This window comes from Raphanus sativus, chromosome 6 (assembly GCF_000801105.2).
Source record: "Raphanus sativus cultivar WK10039 chromosome 6, ASM80110v3, whole genome shotgun sequence".
Lineage (NCBI taxonomy): Eukaryota > Viridiplantae > Streptophyta > Magnoliopsida > Brassicales > Brassicaceae > Raphanus > Raphanus sativus.
The window spans coordinates 3,277,850-3,303,474 of NC_079516.1; the positions used below are offsets into that span (position 1 = coordinate 3,277,850).

The window sequence follows — 25,625 nt, forward strand, 5'->3', positions numbered from 1 at the left end:
GAGAGGAAGCTACCGTGGTCATCCTCAGTCCTCCTACTCTCCACGCCCATCTCGTGGATATGCACCACGTCCATACCAAGGACGTTGCCAAATTTGTGGCATACATGGTCATAGTGCACGGACTTGCTCACAGCTACAGCAAGCTCACAGTTCGTACTATCCTCAGCCGCGTGCAACAACTCACACTCCATGGCAGCCGCGCGCTAACCTTGCTGCTGCTCCAGCCTATGATGCTGGAAATTGGTTGCTCGATAGTGGTGCCACGCACCACATCACGTCTGATCTCAACAATCTGGCTCTCCACCAGCCGTACACTGGAGGTGAAGACGTGATGATTGCTGACGGTTCAGGACTACAGATTGCCAATACGGGTTCCACCTTACTCTCTACTCCACATCGCCCTCTTGCTTTAAAAGAAGTTCTTTATGTTCCTGATATTAAAAAGAACTTGATTTCTGTTTATCGGATGTGTAACACTAATCAAGTCTCGGTGGAATTCTTTCCTGCTCATTTTCAGGTGAAGGATCTCAACACGGGGATCCGGTTGCTCCAAGGCAAGACTAGAAACGAGTTGTACGAGTGGCCAGTCAACCTTCATCCCCCCACCATCCTCCACGCCTCACCATCATCTAAAACCGACCTCTCCTCTTGGCACTCAAGACTTGGCCACCCATCTTTACCTCTTTTAAAGTCCATTGTTTCTAAATTTTCTCTACCCTTTTCAAACACTTTGCAACAGTTATCATGTACTGATTGCTTCATTAATAAAAGCCATAAATTACCGTTTCATACCAACTCTATTACTTCCACCCACCCACTTCAAATTCTTTACTCAGATGTATGGACATCCCCTGTTCACTCTCTTGACAACTCCAAGTATTACCTGGTTATTGTCGATCACCACACTCGCTATACGTGGATGTATCCCCTTAAGCGAAAATCAGAAGTTAAAGAGGTGTTCATAAAGTATAAGGCACTGGTCGAAAATTGCTTCAACCACAAGATTGGAACTCTATTCTCCGACAATGGTGGTGAGTACTTGGCTCTGCGATCGTTTCTCTCAGAAAATGGCATTTCTCATCTGACATCACCGCCACATACCCCTGAGCATAATGGGATATCTGAGAGAAAACATCGGCATCTTGTTGAAACTGGACTCTCATTGCTAAGTCATGCGTCTCTGCCTCAATCATATTGGTGCTATGCGTTCGCGACTGCGGTGTATCTCATCAATCGCATGCCTACACCAGTTCTTACCAATCAGTCGCCGTACAAGAAACTCTTTGGAACGGAACCTAACTACTTGAAGCTCCGTATTTTTGGCTGTGCTTGTTATCCATGGTTACGACCATATACAGCACACAAACTTGAGCCTCGGTCTGTTACTTGCACTTTCCTTGGTTACTCACTATCTCAAAGTGCTTATCTATGCTTGGATAGATCAACTGGCCGGGTCTATACATCGCGTCATGTCCTCTTTGATGAAACCAAATACCCATTCAAAGAGAAACGAACACCTTCTGCCCCCTCAGACCAACCCCAAACCTCATCTTCTCCACCTGTTACCATAGTGCCTACTCGTCAACTCGTTCAGTCTCTGCCACAACAGCCCCCGTGCGTGGATCCTCACCTCAACTCGACGCCAACGCCAACTCCCGTACCACTTGTTCCTGTCTCTCCATTGCTGCAACAAACCTCAGCGCCTCACTCAGCCCCAGCATCGCCCTTACCTCACCAACCTTCACCGTCCCCTTCACCCATATCTTCTCCAGCACCTCTTCCTCAACCACAAATATCACCCGTTCAACCCCCACCTAACCAACATCCTATGCGCACACGAGCCAAAAACAACATCACCAAACCAACACAAAAATTCTCCCTACAAGCCTCAAAACCCAAACCCAAGATACCTAAAACCGTAGCTGAGGCGTTGAGGGATCCAAATTGGCGCAATGCAATGGTAGAGGAGATTAATGCTCAAATAAAAAATGGCACACATGAGCTAGTTCCTCCGACTCCGGAACAAAACGTGGTGGGTTGTAAGTGGATTTTCACTCTTAAATATAACCCTGATGGCACTTTGAACAGGTATAAAGCGAGGTTGGTGGCGCGAGGTTTTCATCAACAGTATGGCAGAGACTTCACGGACACATTTAGTCCGGTTATTAAGGCGACGACGGTTCGTTCGGTGCTTCATCTAGCTGTTAACAATGATTGGCGCTTACGGCAAATTGATGTCAATAATGCCTTCCTACAAGGCCGCTTGAGTGATGAAGTTTACGTTACACAGCCACCTGGTTTTGTGGATCAAGATCGTCCGTCCTATGTGTGTCGTCTCCGGAAGGCTCTTTATGGCCTTCGGCAAGCTCCCAGGGCCTGGTATCAAGAACTCCGGGCCTACTTGCTTACTCTTGGGTTCGTTAATTCTGTTGCCGACACCTCCTTGTTCATCAAGAAAGGAACCAATGTTACTCTCTACGTATTGGTATATGTTGACGATATGATAATTACAGGGAGCAGTAACATGGCGATTGACAATTTGATCACGGTCTTAGAGGCACGGTTCTCTCTTAAAGATCTTGGGGAGAGCAAATATTTCCTCGGCATCGAACTTCATCGTGACAGTCGGGGACTTCATCTGCGCCAACAGAAATATATTGCAGATCTCCTTGAGAAGACAAAGATGGCTTCTGCAAAACCAGTCTCAACACCGATGTCACCAACACCCAAGCTCACTTTAACCTCTGGCACTAAGTTGGATGATCCACGGGAGTATCGTCAGACTATTGGCAGTCTTCAATACCTCTCATTTACTCGTCCGGATATTGCATATGCTGTCAACAAGCTCTCCCAATTTATGCATCAACCTACCGATCTACACTGGAGTGCAGCAAAGAGAATTCTTCGCTACCTAGTTGCAACACCAGCTCATGGAGTTTACATGCGTCGGGGTACACCACTTACACTTCATGGCTTCTCAGATGCAGACTGGGCAGGAGACACTGATGATTTTGTCTCCACAAATGCATATGTCATCTATCTTGGTGGCACACCTATCTCCTGGTCCTCGAGAAAGCAGAATGGTGTTGCTCGGTCATCTACTGAGGCGGAGTATCGCGCAGTCGCAAATGCAGCCTCTGAGCTATGTTGGATTATTTCCTTGCTTACTGAACTTGGTGTCCGACTTCCAGCAGCCCTCGTCATATATTGTGACAATATTGGTGCAACACATCTCTCCGCCAACCCCATCTTTCACTCTAGGATGAAGCACTTGGCTCTGGATTTCCATTTCATTCGCGATAATGTTCAAGCCGGGAAACTTCGTGTCACACATGTTTCTACTCGCGATCAGCTCGCTGACCCTCTGACGAAAGCTCTGTCCAAGCCAAGGTTTCAAGAACTCATCAGCAAGCTTGGAGTTTGAGGGAGCATATTAGTGATATGTATATGGAAAGGTTCTAAATGTAATTAGACTAAACCTAGACCTCCTCTGTATCATATAAATATTGTAATCATCCTACGCTAATAAGACAACAGAACATTCTAAACTTATAGGCTTTTGGTATAGCTGGCCGAATGAAGAACATGTCCATACCGAAATTAAACGACAGACGACACCTAGTTTCCATCTCAAACATTTAAATATCAAGTTGTTCAGTCACTTGTTTCCCAAGAATGGATAATAACTCAGAGAGAGACTTGACCAGATCAAATCTTTGTCTGCACAGCTCACAAAAAGGTTTCAACATACGGTTAACATACAGATTTCATCCGACATGTTCTTTCGAAATCAGAACAATCCTGCAACATGATCCTCACATATACAGAACTGGAACATACTAGTGAGACAAGATGTAGATAGAATTTGACTTTCACAAAACATCATGGAATCAGTAAGAAACTCGTGCACTCCTGCAAACAATACAATCACAGGCCTTACTGAGAGATCCATAGAGGAAGTAACATCCTGTAGATTGCAAAGCCATTACAAAAGGTAACCTGTAGGTTTGCTCTCTTTCCAGATCATGCAAACTATCATACTGAAGAAAACAACCAGCTAAATAATAACTTGACATGATTGCAGACTTTGCAGTCCCATGTTACAACAACTATGATGACAATGTAACTTGACAAACCACTTGCAAAAGTTTTAACATGATTTATTTCATTAGAAAAAGGGAATATATACAACTTGGCGTTTCACAATAACTGCTGCTTACCATAAAACAAAGCGGTTAAAGGATCTTTGCCTCTTACACGGTGACTATTAACAGGGCCAAACAAACAGATACTTCACATTTTCATTAACTATATATCTACCCGGCAAGGAAAAGACTGGTGTCACTCCTTTGTGATCTCCTATGCCTTTCATACTCAAGATCATCAGTAGGAAGCTCAAACCGGCAAACCGGACAAGTGTTCCGTATCCCCAGCCAAGGCGTAATACACTCTCCATGATACAAATGCCTACAAGGAAGCCTCTTCACTTCCTCCTCTAGCACCATCTCATCTTTACAGACCGCACAAACCATGGCCCCTTCTTCCAATGTAAGTTTCACAACAGGAAGATCCTCAACAACCCTCTTGGCAGCCGGAGGATTCCCCCTGATCCCAGCTTCGTTATCAAACATGTGCCCAAGAATAGCATCATCAACATCAGCATCAGCATCACCATCACCCAAACTAGCTAGATACATGTAATAGCTAGGGTCGATATCGCCAGGATTGATCGTGATACCTTCAGCTTGTTCGATGTAATTAACAACGTTGTTGATAGTTATCAAAACCTGCCAGTCAAGCTCATGTTCTTCTTCTTCATCATCATCCCTTGATTGCGAAGACAATTCTTCTTCTTCGTCGGATCTACTAAGAGCCCTAACCGTCCAGTTAATAGCGTTCTGCACCTCCTCCCATTCTTCAGTTTCATCATCACCCAAGTCGTAGTCCCAAACAGGAGGAAGACCCGCACCAACCTCGACCCGACCCGGTTCATCTGCCCCGGAGGTGAAATCGAACACGCCATCTTCGTAATCGGAATCCGAATCGAGACCGGTCACTCGAAGCCCTTGCTGATCCGACCCGGATCCGGACTCACATCTAGTCCCTAAGACAATCTCCTCCTCCTTGGGTTCGTAAAAGCCCCATACATTGAAATCATCGCCGGTGAGTCCTTCAGATCCTAAGTACACCCCCTCGGAAGACTCTCGATCGAAGAAATCGATGGGACAGGTGTACGGATCGAGCTCCGAATCCGAACCGGAGTCTGAAATCGGGTGGCCTGCGAATGGGAAATAAGGATCGCAATCGATGTCTCTGTCGTCGCAGACGAATACGCTCGTAGTCTCGTCGTCCTGTGTAAGAATAGAACTTTCTACGGCGGTTGAACCACCGTCCTCCGCCTCTTCTTCGAGGTTGGTTACAGGACCGGGCTTCGTCGCCATTGCTGAGTTTCAGAGCAACGAAATAAAAAAATGAAATGAAAAAATGAATATTTCAGAGGGAAAAATCGTATGATCTGATCTGGTGACGTGTAACTGAAAAAAGTGATGACGTGTAAAAATACTACGCCGTTGCCGGGGATCGAACCCGGGTCACCCGCGTGACAGGCGGGAATACTTACCACTATACTACAACGACTTGTTGATTCTAGAATACGGTTTAGGAACTGAGTAAACCGATTCGAATTGGTTTTAATCGTTTCGATGATCCCGCCTTTAACACACGACACGACACCACTGAGATTGAGTTCCTTAATGTCGGAGAATCTCAGATTCTTGCGTATGACTAGAGCAGTGGTTTCTCTCCATGGTTCTCTAACAAAGAAAATAGTTTCATACCGAAGAGTTCCTGTCTTTTCTTATTTCACAGATTTCGTGAAACAAGTGAACTCAATCAGCACGACCAACTTTTCGTTAGTTTACAAAGAATGTGCGAAGCAAGGAGCGGTGGAGGCAGGCAAGCAAGCTCATGCCCACATGATACTAACTGGGTTCCGTCCCACTACCTTCGTGCTGAACTGTTTGCTGCAAGTCTACACAAATTCTAGAGATTTACTCTCTGCTTCCATGTTGTTCGATAGAATGCCGCTGAGAGATGTCGTCTCGTGGAACACAATGATTAATTGTTACGCGAAGAGTAAAGACATGGTAAAGGCCAGTTATTTTTTTGATTTGATGCCTGAGAGAGATGTTGTGTCGTGGAACTCGATGCTTTCCGGGTATTTGCAAAACGGGGAGAGTTTTAAATCCGTTGAGGTTTTCGTTGAGATGGGGAGAGAAGGTGTTGGGTTTGACTGTAGAACGTTTGCTGTTATCTTGAAAGCGTGTTCTTGTTTAGAGGATAACAGTTTAGGGATGCAGATTCATGGGGTTGTTGTTAGAGTGGGTTGTGATACTGATGTGGTTGCTGCGAGTGCGTTGTTGGATATGTACGCAAAGTGCAAGAGGTTTGACGAGTCGGTTAGAGTGTTTCGTGGTATTCCGGAGAAGAACTCTGTCTCTTGGAGTGCTGTGATCGCTGGCTGTGTTCAGAACAACTTGCTGTCCTTAGCTTTAATGTTTTTCAAGGAGATGCAGAAGGTGGGTGGTGGAGTGAGCCAGTCGATTTATGCTAGCGTCTTGAGGTCATGCGCTGCGTTGTCTGAGTTGAGGTTAGGTGGTCAGTTACATGCTCATGCGTTAAAGTCTGATTTTGCGGCAGACGGTATAGTGAGAACGGCGACTTTGGATATGTATGCAAAGTGTGATAATATGCAAGATGCTCAGATTCTGTTTGACAAGTCAGAGAATCTTAACCGACAGTCTTATAACGCGATGATTACTGGTTATTCTCAGGAAGAGCATGGTTTCAAGGCTCTGCTGGTGTTTCACCGGCTCATGTTATCTGGTCTTGGTTTCGACGAGATAAGTTTGTCAGGAGTCTTCAGGGCCTGCGCCTTGGTGAAAGGTCTTTCGGAGGGGTTTCAGCTTTACGGTTTGGCGGTGAAAAGCAGCTTGTCACTAGATGTCTGCGTTGCAAATGCTGCGATTGACATGTACGGGAAATGCCAAGCTCTGGGTGAAGCGTTTCGTGTATTCGATGAGATGAGGAGAAGAGATGCTGTGTCTTGGAATGCGATTATAGCAGCGCATGAGCAGAACGGGAAAGGATATGAGATGCTTTCTCTTTTCGTCTCAATGCTCCGCTCTAGTATCGAGCCTGATGAGTTTACTTTTGGAAGCGTGTTGAAAGCTTGCGCTGGTGGTTCTTTGGGTTACGGTTTGGAGATCCATTCCAACGTTGTTAAGTTAGGAATGGCTTCGAACTCCTCTGTTGGTTGCTCTTTGATCGATATGTATTCGAAGTGTGGAATGATAGAAGAGGCAGAGAAGATACATAGCCGGTTGTTTCTTCGAGGCAATATTACTGAAGAGGTTGAAAAGATGAACAACAAAAGACTACAAGAACTGCGTGTTTCTTGGAACTCAATCATTTCCGGATATGTAACGAAGGAACAGAGCGAAGATGCTCAGATGATTTTCACTCGGATGATGGAGATGGGCATAGCTCCTGACAAGTTCACTTACGCGACGGTTCTTGATACCTGCGCGAACCTAGCTTCAGCTGGATTAGGCAAACAGATTCATGCGCAGGTCATCAAGAAAGAACTGCACTCCGATGTGTATGTCTGCAGCACCCTCGTTGACATGTACTCGAAATGTGGAGATCTCAATGATTCAAGATTAATGTTCGAGAAGGCCTTGAAGAGAGACTTCGTGACGTGGAACGCCATGATCAGCGGGTATGCGCACCACGGGAAAGGAGAGGAAGCCATAGAGCTGTTTGAGAGAATGAAACTCGAAAACATCAAACCGAATCATATAACTTTCATATCGATACTCCGAGCTTGCGCTCACATGGGTCTAGTCGACAAAGGACTGTACTACTTCCACATGATGAAGACTGAATATGGCTTGGATCCTCAGCTACCTCATTACTCGAACATGGTGGATATCTTGGGAAAATCAGGAAAGGTTGAGAAAGCGTTGAAGCTTATTCGAGAGATGCCGTTTGAAGCAGACGATGTTATATGGAGGACGTTGTTAGGAGTCTGCGCGATACATAGAAACAATGTAGAGATTGCAGAGGAAGCAACAGCTGCTCTGTTGAGACTGGATCCACAAGACTCTTCGGCTTATACTCTTTTATCGAATGTGTACGCAGATGCAGGAATGTGGGAGAAGGTTTCAGATTTGAGGAGAAGTATGAGAAGGTTTAAGCTTAAGAAGGAGCCTGGTTGCAGTTGGGTTGAGCTCAAGGATGAGCTTCACGTGTTTTTCATTGCAGATAAGGCTCATCCTAGATGGGAAGAGATCTACCAAGAGATTGGTTTGATTTATAGTGAAATGAAATCGTTTGATGATTCTTCTTTGGTGCCTGAGGTTGAAGTACAAGAACAAGGCCAATGGTACTGCTGCTAAATGTGTTGTAGGGAGTGGAGCTCACTATGACCGAAAAGACTAGTGGTTCTGAGTGTAGTTCATTTGTACGAGTAAGTTTACTATAAACAATTTAATTATTCATTTGTATAACTTTTTAGCATACAATGTATAGTTTGTGGGTTTTGTTCTGAATGAATACTGATGTTTCTACATTTATTGACAGTTCAATAAAGTACTTTCTTTCTCTGTTTTTCATCCAAAAAATATCACTATAAGGATAACAATACATGAGAACTAATGAAAATGGGTCACAGTACCAAAACTGATAAATAGAAAACAACAAAACAGAGTTCTTCATGAAGACAAAAATTTGATCTCTTGTGTGTTTTAAATTTGTGATTCGTCTTATGATGTGGATGCAATATCCTCTGTTGTCTTCAGGCGCTTCGCATCCAGCTCTTCTTGGATATTATCTTCTTGCACTGCTTCTTCTTCCTCTTTTAGTTCTTCAATGTGTTGATTAAGATGGCCATTGACTGCTTCATGACCAATAAGGGAGACATGTTTGCTTGTGATTTGGCGACCAGCTCTAAGCTTTGGACCCCAATGCTTCTCTGGATTTGGCAAAAACCGAGCTACTTTCTTTGCCTGCGCCTTGCTCAGTGACCCAACGTGACGCGAAAAATCAACCTGACGATAACAGAAAACAAAGATTCAAGCTCTGAACTCTATCCAGGTTCTAACAATGCAGAGAAAGACACCAAAAGAGACCTGATGTGATGGTTCTTTGGACAAGATCACACTTCCGGGGAGTTCAGGGGCTTGTGCCTTTATAGGATGATTCTTAACCTACAACAAAGATCATCAACCAAGTCAAAGAAAAGATTTGGTTAAATGAAAATGCTAGTCACATTCTGAATCATTAGTTAGTTTACCCAGCAACGCATGATGTCCCAGATAACCTCCATAGGCGCATCAGTTTTCATGCCGAGAGGATTCACATGAGTTCCCGAGATACGGTAATTAGCATTGATAACAGCTGATCGAAACATAGCAGCTGATGGTGAAATGCACTTTAGCGTCGCACAAAGATTATGCAGACTCAAAAACAGAGGAACATCTAGCAACTCCTGAAAGCATAGATAGAGGCAATAAGACCAACTCTCTCTTTTTCACGGTTTATTCTGGAAAACTGTCACAAAAGATTCATGCGACTTGCCTCAGAGACTGTGGTAAGTACAGCGAAGATCCGGTCATAAGCAGGATATCTGTCTTTCATGGATTTAACACTGTTCAAAATAGAAGTCACCCATTCTTGATCATGTATTGGAGCAGACCATATCGGTCCTCCCATGTTAAATTTCTTCCCACAGTGGTTGCATTCTTGTGTCACAACTGGACCAATTGCTGGTAGATACCTCACACTGTTGTTCTGCAAAATAATGATCAAATATTTATAAGAAAATGGTTTCAAGATAAAAAAAATTGATTCTTGCAACAGTATAACAAAAAGGGGGGAACTAAGAATCATTGGCTATAATAATCCAAGTTTCTCTATCATCTTAGGAGGTGCATTGCATAGAGAGTGTTCAAACAGGTGCATATATATACCTTAGGAAGAGACCTCCCAACAGGTTGAAGATGAAATGAATCACAACCAATGCATTGATAGACGTAAGAAAGCTTCAATGGAGTGTTCTTCATCGCACTCGCCGAGCTGTGACAATTTGATTAAGCTTAGAGGTTTCAGTGAATAAAAAAACAAAACAAAACATTCTGCAAAAATATGTATGTGAAGTGTTTGATTAGACAAGGAGAAGCTCACGTGTAAACGCGTACAAAGACACGAACGTAGAAATCTATTTGCACAGATAGCACCGGAACAATATACCGCTTGTAGCGGTTTGCGTGGCTCTACATTTTTTATTAAAAAGGTGAAAAAGGGCATAAGAAAAATGATTATTTTCGTAGAAATTGAAATAGTTAAGATAAACAAACCTCAATGCTGGCAAGGAGGATCCTCAAAGCCATCTCATGACAATACTTCCCCCTCAACGGGTAAGAACCATATCTGATACATCAAAAAAAAAAGATTAAAAATCGGTCCATGTTGTTGAGAGGTGTGAACTGTGAAGGGAATAAAAACACTCACTTGGAATAGCAAACTTCACCGTTACCACCACATAACACTGCCATATCAGTCGCTGTGCACATCAGCAGTCCACCATCTGCTACTGATTGAATAGCCGAGTCAAGGAAAATAGAAGGTGATCCATACGGATCAAGATCAACCTAAGAACATTGTTAACCAGGTTTAGTTTTTTTAACAATAACAACAACCAATATGCATATGAACATAGCAAAATGAGGATAAAAACGGATGCATTACCACATCAAATTCGTTAGGGTGGGTAAGCATATGGACACGAGCATCAGTGTGATGTGACTCCACCTTTGAAATAGCCAGCGAGCCATTGAACTTTATGTTTCTCTGGCAAGCTTCCACCGATGCTTTTTTAATAGAAAGGACACAATGTTAGTAACTTAATATACTAAGAGTTCCTTCCACAAGTCCCCTCTAAGCTAATTCATTGATAGTCAAGGAGAATATTACCAAGGTCATTGTCCAACGCCACAACCTGACCAATCCCTTCTATTTCGCGTGCATATCTTAAAGCCCTTAATCCAGAAGCAGACAAAGCCTGGAATGCAAGAGAAGTTCTCTTAAGTGCAAGATCTCAAAAAACTAAGCAATGGAAAACAAGACAGTGAATAATAATAAAGAATATAGGAAGACCTCGAGCACTTTTGGTGGTTGGAGTTCTCTACGTGCAGCTCCTTCTGTGTTTCTGGAAGCAGAGCTTTGTCCTTCTTCAGATGCTGCTTGGTGTTCACCGTTCTCACTAGGAGTTCCTTCCTTGGAAACTTGAGAAGGATCCTTGTCGACCACATTGGAAGTTGATCTGTTTCTTTTAGATAACTTAGCTTCATGCTCTTGCTTGCGTTTGGATATAAATTCTCTTAGGACAGCTATAGACATGTCTCTGTTGTTGACCTAACCAAGGAAAGTTTTAACAAGCATCTCTCAGTGTGACACTAGATTTAACTTTTAATGAAACTATCTGACAATCAAATACATCCAAAGTTGGGATCTTTTGGTTTCTCATTAGCTCAATTATTCAGACTAATAGAAAAGAGAGTGGTCGGAGATTCCTAGACTAAACCAAAGTACTGCTCGCTCCACAACAAGCTAATTGATGTGGTGAATCAATAATGTTCATTGGTCCTAACAAAAAGCTGCGAACTTTGAAAACAAATACAAATTGAACAGAGACAAATAAGCAGAACCTGAGCTTTATTGAAGAAGACTTGGTTCTTCTTGTGAAGGAGAATCTCAGCTTCTCCTTCCTTGATAACCGTGTAGTCATTCAGATCCGATTCCATTGCTTCTCTCTCTCTCTCTTATTATCAACAGGGAGACTCTTTAAGTTATCCCTCTATTCGATCTGCTGTTTCAGGGAAAAACTTGGAGGAGGTTAAGCTTTTAAAACCCTACTACTCTTCTGCATTCACGAGGGAGAAATATTTGTTTCCTTGGGAACAAAAAATAAAATGGAAAAAAGACTGTTGATTTGTAATAATTAGCAAATTGAATTTCGGACATAAATTAACAGAATAAAACATAACGGATACGAATGTAAGAAAACCAAACGTTAGGGACGGCTAGTAAAAAAGAAGATCATACAGAGCAAAAAATTGGCCCATGCAGGTTTCGAACCTGCGACCTTCGCGTTATTAGCACGACGCTCTAACCAACTGAGCTAATGGGCCATTGCTTATTGGTAAGACTTGAGAAGAATTGGACTGGTCTAAATGGAGTCAACATAACATGGACCCTCCAATCAAGCAACATTTTTCTTACTAGGGTTGTTTTGTTTGCAAAGGAGGCGGCTAAGGAGTGCTCAATTTGTTAATATATATACATGATGATAATGTTGTTGAAATTTTTACCAAAACATGTGTTATAATAGACTTATACGCTTTATAATGCCTTTCAACATTGCTACGTCCAATGGAAACATGTTTGTTCTAGCCAGGTAAGGAGTTTTTGAAGTACCGAACCATGTGCAAGTGATGATAAATAACCATTTGATCGATGTTTACTACACTAACAACGTTGATACGTGTCCATAAGCCTAGGGAAAATTAAAGAAAGATTTAAGACTCCAAATGAGACTATACTTTGTTGACTTGCCACGTTTTGGATTAGTCTTGACTCTTCTTGTTCCTCGTACCATTTCAACAAAACAAGAACAGAAGGAAAAATAAATTCTGCAAATGCCCAGGGATGAAAATGTAATTTAAAGTATAGGGACAAGTCACTGCTACACAGGTTTGGTTCCTCTGGCTCAGCCAGCACGCCTCTCACAAAAAGTCAAAACTTACCTACGTATCAAGTATCAATTACATATTGACACGTGTTCATCAGACCACATCACCCATCTTGTTCCGTAACCTCACTGTTTAGATTTTGTTTTCTTTACTTTCTGACGTCTTTTAGCTGTCTTCTGTAAAATATATGCACGGTACTTCCTACGTCACCTGAGACGACTAAGATCCTCGCTCTTGTTAGATTCGTTGCCCCAAGGAAAATAAAGATTTCAAAAATCATATCACTTGTTTACTGAGTATAATAGCATTCTTACAATGGCGTGGTACGAAAAATTTGTTACTGAAACCTTGCAACCGTATGTAATTTGAAGGCCCTAATATAAATCGTTGTTTCTTTTTTTTTTTTGCAACTTAAATCGTTTGTTTCTTTTAACAACAGAATGTTTAGTCAATGTATTAGAAAATGCAATTCGGACATTGAGGCAACGTTCATATGTTTATTTAAGTATTGATAATTATGTGGAAAGTAACAATAAAATTAGAGGTCAGGCTTACGTATATCCTAAAGAAAATGCTTCAGCATTCATTGTCCCAAACAAAATGATCGAGAGTATGCAAAAACATAATAATTATTAAGCCAAAAATCAAAACAGTAATTTTTTAAGTCAACAATATTAAAATGAAACTATTTGTGTCTTTGAATCAGATATTACCCATGAACAAAAAAAATATATCTTACCCTTCCTGGACTCACCTAAAAGACTTTAACTCCCCAGACCCTGGCAAGCAATGACCAAATATAGAAGATTGGAGAACATAGTTAAATCTACTTTCAAAAGGTTCATTAATTTTTCTAAAGAACTAATCAACAAACCTAATAAAGTATACATTTTATATGTATGCATGTGATATAAATATTTCTCACATGTTTTTTTTTCTTTTTTTGAGCAACCTCACATGTTATTTTCAATTTAGACAATAACATTACTTTCAGAAAACTATGTGGACTTAAAACTAAAACAAACAAACAAAGTAACTATTCGATATCACCATATATTGATCAATAAAACATACACGTACGTTTATATTTATTATATGATAAGAGTTGTCTCAAACAATTATTATTAGTCCTGTTAGGTTTGTAGGACTTTAATTTACAAAAGGGCACAATTTAAATAATTGTAAGATATACTATAAAATATTGAATAAATACAGAACTATTGAATCAAATGGAATGGATAATGCGTTTTTGCAAAGTCGAGATTTAAGAATCTATTTCCTTAATTCAAAAAACGTTTGTAGTGTGACGGTTATATAACGATTAAAGTCTCAGAATAAAAATACATATTTTTTCTATTCACATCACTTGAATAAGAAGTGTAGCAAACCTTTATTCTCTGTGTAATCTCATTGACATGTGAAAATAAGTAAAAAAATAAGTGGAAGAGATTGTTATTGTTTTTCATTCTCTCGTTAGTGGAATGAGATGGAACATTATATAGCCTAGGAAAAAGTCAAAAAAGCTTTTAGTCTTAGAAGAAATAACTGTATTATTTTTGGCATTAGTCATAAAATAAATCAAAAATTAAAAATATTTTTTAGCTTGGTGACCAAAACTAATTCTTAACAAAAATTAATGAATTTTGACCAAGTTTATTCTCTAAAAGATTTGTTTATTTTCTTTATCAAAATTTTTTGTTTATATAGTGATCAATTACATAAATAAAATATTGATATAAAACTATAGGTTGTTCGATCATGATCTATATAACCACACTAGTATTGAAACTGAACTCAAATTCGAATTCCAGTTGACTCAACTTGGTGCACACACTTAATTTATTATAAATTTATATCTTTATAATTGTCTAAGATTAGCAAACTTGTTAGATTTTTTCACACTGTCCATTTAGTGCTGTTAAAGTAATAATCTTAAGACAAACATTTTTCATTCACACAGATTTCAATTTTAACATATGTATTAAAATTAAGTGCCAACAACATTTATTACTTTTGATCATAAGAAATGATTTAATATGTTTAGAAATCGGTAAATAGGGATTTCTCAAACAATATATATGCATAAAAAAAAGCGAAAATATAACAAAAGTTTTTTTTTCGAAAATATAACAAGTTTGTCGGTAGGATGAGGTGATGCAGTCAGTGACGGGTAGAATTATCGGCTGTAAAATCGTATGGAACGTTTTCATAGTTTGTAATAGCATAATTATTCAGAGTTAAAAAAAAAACAAGTTTGTCTGAAACTTGAACGTTGTCAAGTAGATATGAGCCAATAGACATGCGACACATATATGTCCATATTAAGGTATGAGAGGCTTTTCTGCAACTTGTGAAGTAGAAAATGATGATAGCTGCTTTCGTATTATTGTAGAAACCCAATCTCACTCGCCTTACCACTTGGACAATTTTAATACTTCCATTTCGTTGGCAAATTAATATATACATAAACACACACACGTAAGTTAAGCTATATGGATATCATTGTTTCAAAAATTTATATGAACTTAGGTAATGTATGTAAAACTTAAAAGAGTGGAAATACAGTATCTAACTATCTCTATATAGGCATGAATTATGATCAGAGAACATAAACTCCATTTCTCTTAAAATTAGTAGCAACTGGTTGCAAACAATGGCATCTCTTAGTTTACAAAAAAAAAAAAAAAAAAAAAACAATGGCATCTCCGTAGCACGCGCATAGAAAAGAGAGTGGGAGAATGTTATATAACTTTTGTAAAAGAGGGAGGACAGAGAAAGAGTAAAGAAGTAGAGAGAGAGAGTTGAAACACACCAGATACATCACCAAACCCTAATAATCTCTCATCCGCACAAGTATCTTATCTTTATAGCTTTTAAAGATATACAAAAGCTTTCTTCAGATTCACAATCTCATCACCCACACACAACCCTTCAAAAAAAGAAAGAAAGAACAGACAAAAGATCTAAAGAATAAACAAGAACCCTACTACAATCAAATCAAGACCAAACCAAGAAGCAAAAGTTTCCTCTTATATTCTCTTCTCTCAAAAACTTCTCCTCTTCTTGTTCTTGTAAGACTAGGGTTTTGTTTTATTGTCCGGAAGAAAAGATCTTTCATCAGAAAAAGCAATACCAAACATCATGTTTGTGTTTGTCTGAATATAGATAAACATTGACCTCCCCTAATAATAAGGTTACATATAAAAAGAAGAAGAAAAAATGGGAAGGGGAAGGGTAGAGCTAAAGAGGATAGAGAACAAGATTAACAGACAAGTCACGTTCGCTAAGCGTAGGAACGGTTTGCTGAAAAAAGCCTATGAGCTTTCTGTTCTCTGCGATGCTGAGGTTTCTCTCATCGTCTTCTCCAACCGTGGAAAGCTCTACGAGTTCTGCAGCACCTCCAAGTAATTACTTATATATTCTTTTCTCTCTCAACATATGTGATAAAGTGATTAGATCCGTGTACAAACCTCAAAAAAAAAATATAGATCTTGTGACGTTTATCTTTCTTGATTACTTTTGACATTCTTGATTTTCAGTTTTTAGATATGAACTTAAGGTTCTGATTATAGATGGACGATTCTGTTTTAAATGATTGAATTTTGAGATCTGATCTCTTCTCATTTCAATTTCTCTAGGGGATTTTTAGTAGATCCGAAATCTATAGGTTACAGAAGTTGTCATAATGATACTAATGTGTCTGATTAGAGATTATTAAAGTAGTTAAAGATTCACAGATTTCAATAAAGTATATAAAGATCCAACGTAGAATAATTTTGCGGATCCATGCATTAACCAGTCTCTAGTTCATGCAGATATTTAAGCACACATAGCTATTTAATTACATCTCTTTTCAGTTATGAATTCAACTAAAATCTTCTTTTTAACATTTTTTTTTAGGTTCTTAGTTCAGCCACTAAATTGGTAATCAATAGTTTCTTCTTCTCCTAATTAATTATGTTTTATGCTTTGATGTTCAGCATGCTCAAGACACTGGAAAGGTACCAGAAGTGTAGCTATGGTTCAGTTGAAGTCATCAACAAACCTGCCAAAGAACTCGAGGTATAATTAAATCTCCACCACTCTTTACCATATTTTAGTAAACTAAATTTAATTTATATAACTAAGACAAATGCTAGAGCTATAGAGCTTCAAAATTAAAGATTCACAGATTGTGATGTGATAAAATATTTAGTCAGTGAGTCCAACATTAACGTCTCTTTGCTTGGCAATTTTTTTCAGAATAGCTACAGAGAGTATTTGAAGCTGAAAGGTAGATATGAAAATCTGCAACGTCAGCAAAGGTATATATATATATATATATATATGCTCACTTATAAACAACAAATTCATATATATGTTTGAATTGATTTTAAGTGTATGTTGGGTGCAGAAATCTACTTGGAGAGGACCTTGGACCTCTGAACTCAAAGGAGCTAGAGCAGCTTGAGCGTCAACTAGACGGCTCCCTTAAGCAAGTTCGCTGCATCAAGGTGACTTAAGTATTCTATTGTATATATATCTATACAACACACTTGAACTGGTTTAGATTCGTGAAAACTGTCTGAAAATGCTTGTTTCGTATCTAGACGCAGTATATGCTTGATCAGCTCACTGACCTCCAAGGCAAAGAGCATATCTTGCTTGAAGCCAATAGAGCTTTGTCAATGAAGGTACTATATACAATTGCTTCTCTCTCTCTCTCATGTTTCTTACAGGAGCTCTTTATTTATGAGCCTCTATTTATATATGAGTCTGATGAACCTCACAATCTTAAACTACACTTTGTTGTGCTTTATTTAGCTGGAAGATATGATCGGTGTGAGAAGTCACCATATAGGAGGGGCGTGGGAAGGTGGTAGTGATCAACAAAATGTTGCCTATGGACACCATCAGGCTCAGTCTCAGGGACTATTCCACTCTCTTGAATGTGATCCCACTTTGCAAATGGGGTAAACTAAATTACAACTTCTCTTTGAGTGATAAACCATTAACAGTTGGGATCGATAAACCAACACTGTAGTTTCAGGATGATTTCTAATGTAGATTCTTAAGCTATGTTGTTTTGGTATTTTCAAACAGATATAACCATCCAGTGTGTTCTGAGCAAATGGCTGTAACTGCCCAAGGTCAGTCCTCCCAACCAGGAAACAACGGCTACATCCCTGGCTGGATGCTGTGAGTGATAATTCTATCCCCACCTCAATAAGGATCTTTAAGCATGCAAGTAGTGGGTTCTTCATGATGAGGATGAGATGGATTCTATGAATAAGTATGATTTTGTGTTTATGTATGCTGCATAATTAAGACTTTTGATTGATAGACATAAGTGGCTATAGCTGTAATAGCCTTTTGAAACCTTTTGCTTATATATAAACGGATGGATTGTAATGTGTGATGTCTGATCTGGTTAGCTACTTTATCTTATCTTTTTATAATACAAAACGCTGTGGTATGATAGCAACAAATAGCAGACACAGCTTGCGATATAGACGCTAAATAAACTCTCAAAGGAACACGGAGATTCAACAACACTTCACAATGCCACCAAGATCCAGCTTTTATTTCCAATTCTAGAGTGTACAGAACAGATCATTATAATATCTAAATCTTACAGAGACAGGACTAGAAATAAAGTGCTATGTCCTGAAAAGTAAAATGGTACAGAGAGTTCTGCTGAAGAATTTACTTTCTAGTTTACTACTTTTTCTCCAATTGTTCAATGATACTTGATAAATAGTAACAACTTCCAACAGTACTGAACTGTTCTAGAGTTTGGGGTTTGTGCTTTTTTTAATATACTTCTTCCGCATCAGTAACGTCTTCATCAAGTAAATGTTACCTGAAACACAACAATTCACATTCTGATTAGTTTTGCTTGACTTGGATTCTTCCCAAATTACCAAGTGTACTTTCACAGAGGCGGGCCAAAGCTTCCGAACCCAAGCTGGACGAGACATCTTGAATCTTTGAAGCATTTGAGAGGTTCACACTATCTGCTAATGGAAATTTACAGAGCTCCTCCACTGCGTACAGACCCTGATAAAAATTTGGAACTTCATCCCATCGATCTTTCTTTCTCTGCAAGAAGAACAAAAGCAAAAAGTAATTAACAACTGCTGTGACATGATCTCTATTATATTATATAATATAGCACATGGAAGTCATGGTAGCTTTCTTCAAAAGGAATGTAAGGAAGGAACCCATTCCAGTTTCATCTGCCTCATTAGAATGATTTCATTCATTGCTCCGTTGGTCGATGGGATTGCTATCTTATCAGAAGGCGGAAAGGGTGATTCAATCTTGCATATACTGTATATATATATATATATATATATATGTATGTATAGAATATGCCTGACAAGATATATGAAACAAAACACATATGTGATTAGTGACAGCAACCAATAACTTACAGCAACAACTGTCAGGACATGGACACCAATACATATATGATCACGTTCCTCACCAATTTGATGTCTAAACAGGAGCAATATCATCAACTCCAAAGCCCAATTCGAACAATTGGGTTACTATTGGGTATTATTAAAACTTCAAATCTGTTGCATTTGCATGAACTTACGTGGGCTTTCTATCTAATTCAGCTGCTTAAATATATATCCAACGCCCACTAGAAGCGCGTTTATGGCACGAAACTTTGGTTTTAACTAGTAACCATGCGGAAAGGCGGAATTCCATTTTAAACGCAAGTATTTTACCAATCATGATAATATTACGGAGTGAAGAAAAAAATCCAAAACGTAGGCTTGCGTTTTTGCAGAAACAAATATGAAAAAAATTCTTTAAATGAAAAGTGAGTTTTAGTTGATTATGACTAAATCAACACTTTCATATTATTAAATTATTTGATAATATCATTTTAAAATTTTAAATAAATAGCAATAAATTTTGTAATGATAAATAAAGTATTGTGTAAATAAAAATATGCTATAAGATGTCAATTTATTATTAGAATGTATTAAAAATAAACTAAATATTTGTAATACAAAAGAAAATGTTTTAAATAGATTTTAGTTATTTTTGAAAAACTACTAATTATTTTAATTATCAATGTTTATTTTTTCATTTAATAAATTATTTTATTAGTTCTAGTATATATTCTGTCATTCCATAAATTTTAAATTTTCTTGCAGCTTAATTATTTTTTTCTGTAATTTAATCATTTTTTATGCTTATGCGATTAAGCGATCTTTACCCCTCCAGCCTATGCCCCAGACGAAAACAATGACGCGTGACTCATTTAAGACACTGAGGCACCGACAGAAATTTCTTTGTTTTCGTGGGAGTATTGATCGTTAGTGTCCTTTTTCTACCAACATTATTTCCCTTTTTCATTTTTTTAAACTGGTCAAAAACAAACGCTAAGATTACGGCTTGCATTTATTTAATTTTCTTAGTTTTTGGTGCGGTGATCATAGTTTTGGGAATCAACACTTAATTAAATGCATTCAAGTAACTTCTAACTAATTTACAAATAAAATGTTTGCAGGCTTTTATGGGGTCTTGGTGCTAATGTGAGCTTTTCTTTCCCTAAAGAAACCATTGTGTATTCTTATATTCTCATGAATGACTTAAAGTGCATACACATTTTTGAGTTGATAGTTGAGGATTATTTAGAAAAATCAGTCTACAATTACATGCATAGAGAAATGTAAAAGTTTGTAGATTTTTGAGATAAAGTAAATATTTTCGTCAAAAAGTAAAATTTTATTTTGAACAACTGATAACTGATTAAAGAGAAAAAAGTTTTAGTGTACATTAAGGTCCAACACTGAGAATTTGTTACAAATAAAAGTCTCTGCAAATATATATGTAACCCCATTAAAATTTTAAAAATGAAAGAAGTTTAGAAAGAGAAAAACGAAGATACAATAGTCGACTTAATATCTGATAGCACTCCAAAAAGTTCTATAGATAGTTGATTTGTGGTGATGGTTTGGATGAACCTTTTTGCAATCTGATCGAAGCACGATAATGTTAATTTTGAGCGAGACGGCATGATCGAGAGCCGATCGAATCGCTAGCGATTCCATCATGAGCGGAGAAGAGATGTCATATTGATAGAGGCATCCTCTGTTGAGTTCCCTACCTGATCGATCCGTAAAAATCCATGCTAGTCCTGTCTCTTTGTTCCACGCCGTGTCAGTGTTGCAGACGAATAACTAGGGCCGGCCCTGTGCTAAAGTTCGTAAAGCTTGGGATTTTATTTTATTAAATACATTCTATTTTAATAATATAGCCTATGTCTAATTCCAAAATCAAAGTATGTACGTAACAAACAAAAATATTCTAGGAACTAGCGTGTAGAGAGAGAGAAAAAGCGAACCCTAAATTTCTTCACGACCATGCCGCCAAATATGAGATCAATCCTTGCTAAGGTGCCTCGAGAATCTGAATCGTATTCAATTATCTGTTAGATTTTGGTTTTCTGTAATTTGTTTGATTTGTTCGATTGGATCTCGTCGACAGTTACATCGAACATCGATGTCAATGGTGTCTCGCCGCAATTTTTCATCACCCGCAGTTGACGGCAAAGGTAAAAGTTGTCTGATTCTTTATCTGATCTACAAATTTCTTTGTTGATTTGTGATTGTTGATCCAAAGAAATTGTGATTCTGATCTTTGGATTCTCTTTGTTGATTTGTGATTGTAGATCCAAAGAAAAGATCAACAGTGAAATATGCGGTAACTCGAGCCCTAGGATTTGGTATCCTAGGATATGCTACGGGACTTTACATTGGTACGTTGAGAAAGAGAGATGATAGAGATTTTTATTCCCTTAATCAGCTTGTAATGCTTTTTTTTTTTTGTATCAAGGCCATCGTCTATCTCTGGAGGGAGGCTGACGAACCATTTAAGAAATCCGAAAAGTTGTCTGGGTGGTCTATGTAATAACTATGTCTCTGTGTAAGCTGAAAAACTCTTATTTGATATTGTTTCTCTCTTTGCTCTGTCGGAAAATTAAAACTCGTGCGTGTTCGTAGACTCAAACCATATGTTGTTGGGAATGCTTTAATGTTTTCTCAATAGTTTTCAAGCTGCTCTTACGTACATAAGCACATAGATGAGACTCAAAACCAAGGCTTGCCTAAGATTCTTTAGTAATATGAATCAGGAAAAATTACGGGAATGCAGAAATTAGTTTATTACATATCTCAATAATATGATAAAACCTAATTCCAAACAACCACCAAATCACCGTTTCAAACGCTGACTCTCCCCCTCGGCCCCTCCCTTGAACCATTCAGAATCATGATTCTCTTCCACCAATGAATAAAATCTGGACTCATGTAGTTTATTCACTCACGAAAATGAAATTCCTTGTCATGTCGACACAATAAATTTTAAACTTAGTTCTACTTTATGCATTCGATAACATGTAGAATATAATTTAAATTATGGGTTATTTTCTTTTCGTGATGTATATTTCTTATAATACAAAGCTTTAAGTTTATTCGAGATATATAGCCACATAGTTATATACGGAATTTATGTGTATATATGAGTATGCACTCATGTGACAATAATTGTAACTTGAGAAAATAATAAAATACAAACAAAACAAGCAACTCTCCTGGATCCTGGTCACGGGCCTTTGTCATTTATCACTTATTTTGGCCAATTTTCTCAATCCTCACATTAACCATGTTTTGCTTTTTAAACTACAGTATGTTTTAGCTTATAGTTTTAAACTGAAATTATGTCGAAAAGAAAGTTTTAAACTGAAATTATGTTTCTATTTTTTGTTCACACTCGAAATTCATGACATAATGAAACTGAAATTATGTTTCTATCTACGATATATATGCATGAATCAGAAACTTTCTTTGACATAATCATTCTGACACTAATTATGTGACTTGTTTGATTAATCATTCCATCATTACGCGTTTTCTAATGTAAATATAAATTTTGTTCATTTGCATTCTGCACATATGTTCTCTAAAATGTATATTCAATTCATCTCTAATTTTTTCTACTTTGTTAAGCTTTAAACACTGATTGTGCGACTCATGAGACATAGCTTATAATATGTTTATTTTAATTGAATAAATCTTATAAGAAATTTACCGTTCTCTAAAATTTGTACTTCTATATAATGTTTGGTTTTTATGGTTCTCTTGGTTCAACCAAAAAACAACTTATCTGTTTACTAGTTTAGTGGTATGGGACAAGACTTGTTGGGAATGAGAGCTTACCGGCTCTGATGTAAATCTATTGGTTTTATTGCCCAGAATGTGATATTGGACAAGACTTGTTGGTGTGGTTATGAAAACTTGTTACTAATTTTCTAATAGATTCTACTTAAACACAAATAAAGAGTTTGGTTAGTAAAATATACAAACTGATTAATTATTTAGTCAAACAAACTTCAAACGTTGAATCTTTACCTCCCCATATGTAAAGCTTTGCGAGAAGAAAAAAAGAGGGTTTATATTCTTTTAGTAATCAATATACAATCTGAACCTATAAGAAAAAAAATCATGTAAATGTAGTATTTAATCGTTTACATATAATAAGATTAACTGAATCCGCAATCCGCGTAATTTTGAAGATTTTTTTTTTTTTCTTAGTTTTAGCATAATATTTATGGTAGATAGAGAGCTAGTATATAACAATGGCTACAACTGCCAGAGAAGACAGAAAAGGCTAAAAAGACAACCGACAAAAAAAAAAAAAAAAAGACAGTTCACTTGTTTTGTCTTTGATCCTTTGTAATTAGAGAAAGTTGTTATCTTTCTTTTTTTTCTCCTACATTTCTTGTCTTCATCTTATTCTTCTTCTTCTTTCTTCCCAAATCTCTCTGACGAGCTTCGATTCAGTTTCGGCGTTCTTTGGTGGAGATCTAATGAGCTCGAAGAAAGAAACAATCTATCTATCTAAGTCGCATTCTCTCTCCACCTTTTTCTCCTTTTAATTTGCGGGCGGCTTTTTTACTTACTTTTAAGCTCAAAGGATCGCCATTGCATAGAAACTGAGATCTGTTTGTTTCTGGTGTGGTGCGTTGAGTGGTGGGAGTTGTCGGTTCACAAGCTCAGATCAATCAAGAGAGAGAAGAGAGAGAGAGGTTATTAAGAAGAATGAGGTCGTGTTAATATCTCCGGAATGTGGGGTTGACTTAGGAGGAGTGAGAGATTCTGGATTTATTCGAGGGAAGTAATAAATAAATGTTCTTCCCTGTTTTTGCGTCGTCCTGATTACATTTTTTGAGATCTGGGCTCATTATTACAAATTACATCAGAGAAAGAGAGAGAGAGAGAGAGCGATAGAGATTCTTCATCTTATTCTATTTTGTATTTCTCCTGAGAGCAAGAAGACTCAAGAGTAGCTTGGAATCTGTTTTGATGAAAACTCCTCTCGAGTAAATGTGTAAAGCAGAGAAGTTTCTATACCACAAGAAGCTCTTACAGGAGATGAAGGTTAAGTATCATCTAGGAGGAGGAGATAGCAAGGTTGTTGTTGACAAGTTCAACAACTCCTTGGTTTCCAAGTCTCGTATGAGCCTATGGATGATTCGTGCTATCACCCTACTGTTGCTATGGAGTTGTTTTGTTCATTTGGTGGCAGTGGGAGGGATGTGGGGACCAAGATTGTTGAAAGGCTGGCCTTCTTGTTTCAATACTCACCATGATCTCCCAATCTCTGCTGCTGTACTAGAAATGACTTCTCTTCCCATCAAAATCCCCCTCCCTCCTAAAAGTAACTAAGCTTTTGTTTCTTTCTTTCTGAATCTTTTTAGATTTTTTTATACATTTTTTTTTGTGTTCATCTCAGGGATATATCAGAACAATGGCTATCTTATGGTTTCTTGCAATGGAGGACTCAACCAAATGCGAGCTGCGGTAAAAAAGATCATAACTAATCTTTTTGCCTTATCAAAATATGACTTTGTGATCTGTTTTTTTTTCAGATATGTGATATGGTGACTATTGCAAGATACATGAATGTCACACTTATTGTCCCAGAGCTTGACAAGACCTCTTTTTGGAATGATCCTAGGTATTATTATTATTATTGCCATCCATCTCTCACTCAGAGCTTCTTTTGCTTCTCTTGAAAGTTGTTGATGGGTGTTCTTATGTGAGCAGTGAGTTCAAAGACATATTCGATGTGGATCACTTCATAACTTCTCTAAGGGATGAGGTTCGTATACTCAAAGAGGTTCCTCCACGGCTTAAGAGAAGGGTTGAGCTTGGCGTGTACCACACTATGCCTCCTATCAGCTGGTCCAACATGTCCTACTACCAAGACCAGATTCTTCCCCTGGTGAAGAAGCACAAGGTCTTACATCTGAACAAGACCGATACTCGACTTGCCAATAACGAACTTCCTGTGAATGTTCAGAAGCTGAGATGCAGAGTAAACTTCAACGGGCTTAGATTCACTCCAAAGATTGAGGAACTAGGCAGAAGAGTGGTCAAGATTCTGAGGGAGAAAGGTCCCTTTCTGGTCCTCCACCTCAGATACGAAATGGACATGCTGGCTTTCTCTGGTTGCTCCCATGGTTGTAACCGCTACGAAGAGGAAGAACTCACAAGAATGAGGTTAACTAAAACAAAAACATCTCATCTTGTATTAGAAGTTCTTCTTAGGTATTGATGTTAATCATTCTATTTTTTCCTTTCATTGCTTAGATATGCTTATCCATGGTGGAAGGAGAAAGTAATAAACTCAGAGTTGAAGAGGAAAGAAGGTCTTTGCCCATTGACTCCAGAAGAAACAGCTCTGACACTATCTGCCTTGGGGATTGACCGTAATGTTCAGATTTACATAGCTGCAGGAGAGATATAC

At 38.3% G+C, this 25,625-nt stretch overlaps 5 protein-coding genes, 1 long non-coding RNA gene and 2 other non-coding genes across 8 annotated transcripts; 4 read left to right on the forward strand and 4 right to left on the reverse strand.

Moving 5' to 3' along the window:
- Nucleotides 1-4,146: 4,146 nt before the first annotated feature.
- On the reverse strand, nucleotides 4,147-5,480 carry LOC108811683 (uncharacterized). The gene has a single exon (XM_018583769.2). The coding sequence runs from the start codon at nucleotides 5,439-5,441 to the stop codon at nucleotides 4,317-4,319; it is 1,125 nt and encodes a 374-aa protein (XP_018439271.1). The 5' UTR covers nucleotides 5,442-5,480; the 3' UTR covers nucleotides 4,147-4,316.
- An 85-nt stretch (nucleotides 5,481-5,565) lies between these two features.
- Nucleotides 5,566-5,637, reverse strand: TRNAD-GUC (transfer RNA aspartic acid (anticodon GUC)). Its single transcript has one exon. It is a non-coding gene; the product is annotated as a tRNA-Asp (tRNA).
- An 89-nt stretch (nucleotides 5,638-5,726) lies between these two features.
- LOC108806280 (pentatricopeptide repeat-containing protein At3g02330, mitochondrial-like) lies at nucleotides 5,727-8,632 on the forward strand. Its single transcript, XM_018578348.2, has one exon. The coding sequence runs from the start codon at nucleotides 5,754-5,756 to the stop codon at nucleotides 8,457-8,459; it is 2,706 nt and encodes a 901-aa protein (XP_018433850.1). The 5' UTR covers nucleotides 5,727-5,753; the 3' UTR covers nucleotides 8,460-8,632.
- A 16-nt stretch (nucleotides 8,633-8,648) lies between these two features.
- Nucleotides 8,649-12,013, reverse strand: LOC108806281 (tRNA (guanine(26)-N(2))-dimethyltransferase 2). The gene is made up of 12 exons (XM_018578349.2): nucleotides 11,769-12,013; nucleotides 11,218-11,475; nucleotides 11,035-11,122; nucleotides 10,810-10,931; nucleotides 10,573-10,712; nucleotides 10,419-10,491; nucleotides 10,246-10,334; nucleotides 10,032-10,137; nucleotides 9,640-9,852; nucleotides 9,356-9,550; nucleotides 9,192-9,269; nucleotides 8,649-9,110 (listed from the first exon to the last, which is right to left on the reverse strand). Exons 1-12 carry the CDS (start codon nucleotides 11,862-11,864, stop codon nucleotides 8,826-8,828), a joined length of 1,743 nt encoding a protein of 580 aa, XP_018433851.1. The 5' UTR covers nucleotides 11,865-12,013; the 3' UTR covers nucleotides 8,649-8,825.
- Nucleotides 12,014-12,177: 164 nt separating this feature from the next.
- TRNAI-AAU (transfer RNA isoleucine (anticodon AAU)) lies at nucleotides 12,178-12,251 on the reverse strand. Its single transcript has one exon. It is a non-coding gene; the product is annotated as a tRNA-Ile (tRNA).
- A 3,377-nt stretch (nucleotides 12,252-15,628) lies between these two features.
- Nucleotides 15,629-18,257, forward strand: LOC108809594 (developmental protein SEPALLATA 2). Its single transcript, XM_018581740.2, has 7 exons — nucleotides 15,629-16,216; nucleotides 16,793-16,874; nucleotides 17,055-17,116; nucleotides 17,206-17,305; nucleotides 17,402-17,485; nucleotides 17,616-17,764; nucleotides 17,895-18,257. The coding sequence occupies exons 1-7, from the start codon at nucleotides 16,032-16,034 to the stop codon at nucleotides 17,992-17,994; spliced, it is 762 nt and encodes a 253-aa protein (XP_018437242.1). The 5' UTR covers nucleotides 15,629-16,031; the 3' UTR covers nucleotides 17,995-18,257.
- A 2,803-nt stretch (nucleotides 18,258-21,060) lies between these two features.
- Nucleotides 21,061-21,870, forward strand: LOC108810363 (uncharacterized). Its single transcript, XR_001943056.2, has 4 exons — nucleotides 21,061-21,211; nucleotides 21,303-21,369; nucleotides 21,487-21,573; nucleotides 21,651-21,870. It is a non-coding gene; the product is annotated as an uncharacterized LOC108810363 (long non-coding RNA).
- Nucleotides 21,871-23,470: 1,600 nt separating this feature from the next.
- On the forward strand, nucleotides 23,471-25,625 carry LOC130496913 (rhamnogalacturonan I rhamnosyltransferase 1-like; the record flags this gene model as incomplete). The annotated part of the gene is made up of 5 exons (XM_056989593.1): nucleotides 23,471-24,533; nucleotides 24,609-24,676; nucleotides 24,745-24,833; nucleotides 24,923-25,378; nucleotides 25,469-25,625. Coding segments are annotated over exons 1-5 (1,104 nt in total), but the record flags the coding sequence as incomplete, so codon positions are not given.

Coding starts and splice junctions, on each gene's coding strand:
- LOC108811683 (XM_018583769.2), bottom strand. CDS start 5,441: ATGGCGACGAAGCCCGGTCCTGTAACCAACCTCGAAGAAGAGGCGGAG.
- LOC108806280 (XM_018578348.2), top strand. CDS start 5,754: ATGTCGGAGAATCTCAGATTCTTGCGTATGACTAGAGCAGTGGTTTCT.
- LOC108806281 (XM_018578349.2), bottom strand. CDS start 11,864: ATGGAATCGGATCTGAATGACTACACGGTTATCAAGGAAGGAGAAGCT. Junction 11,123..11,217: donor AACCACCAAAAGTGCTCGAG/GTCTTCCTATAT, acceptor CTTGCATTCCAG/GCTTTGTCTGCTTCTGGATT. Junction 9,111..9,191: donor CCAAAGAACCATCACATCAG/GTCTCTTTTGGT, acceptor TGTTATCGTCAG/GTTGATTTTTCGCGTCACGT.
- LOC108809594 (XM_018581740.2), top strand. CDS start 16,032: ATGGGAAGGGGAAGGGTAGAGCTAAAGAGGATAGAGAACAAGATTAAC. Junction 16,875..17,054: donor AACCTGCCAAAGAACTCGAG/GTATAATTAAAT, acceptor AATTTTTTTCAG/AATAGCTACAGAGAGTATTT. Junction 17,486..17,615: donor ATAGAGCTTTGTCAATGAAG/GTACTATATACA, acceptor TGCTTTATTTAG/CTGGAAGATATGATCGGTGT.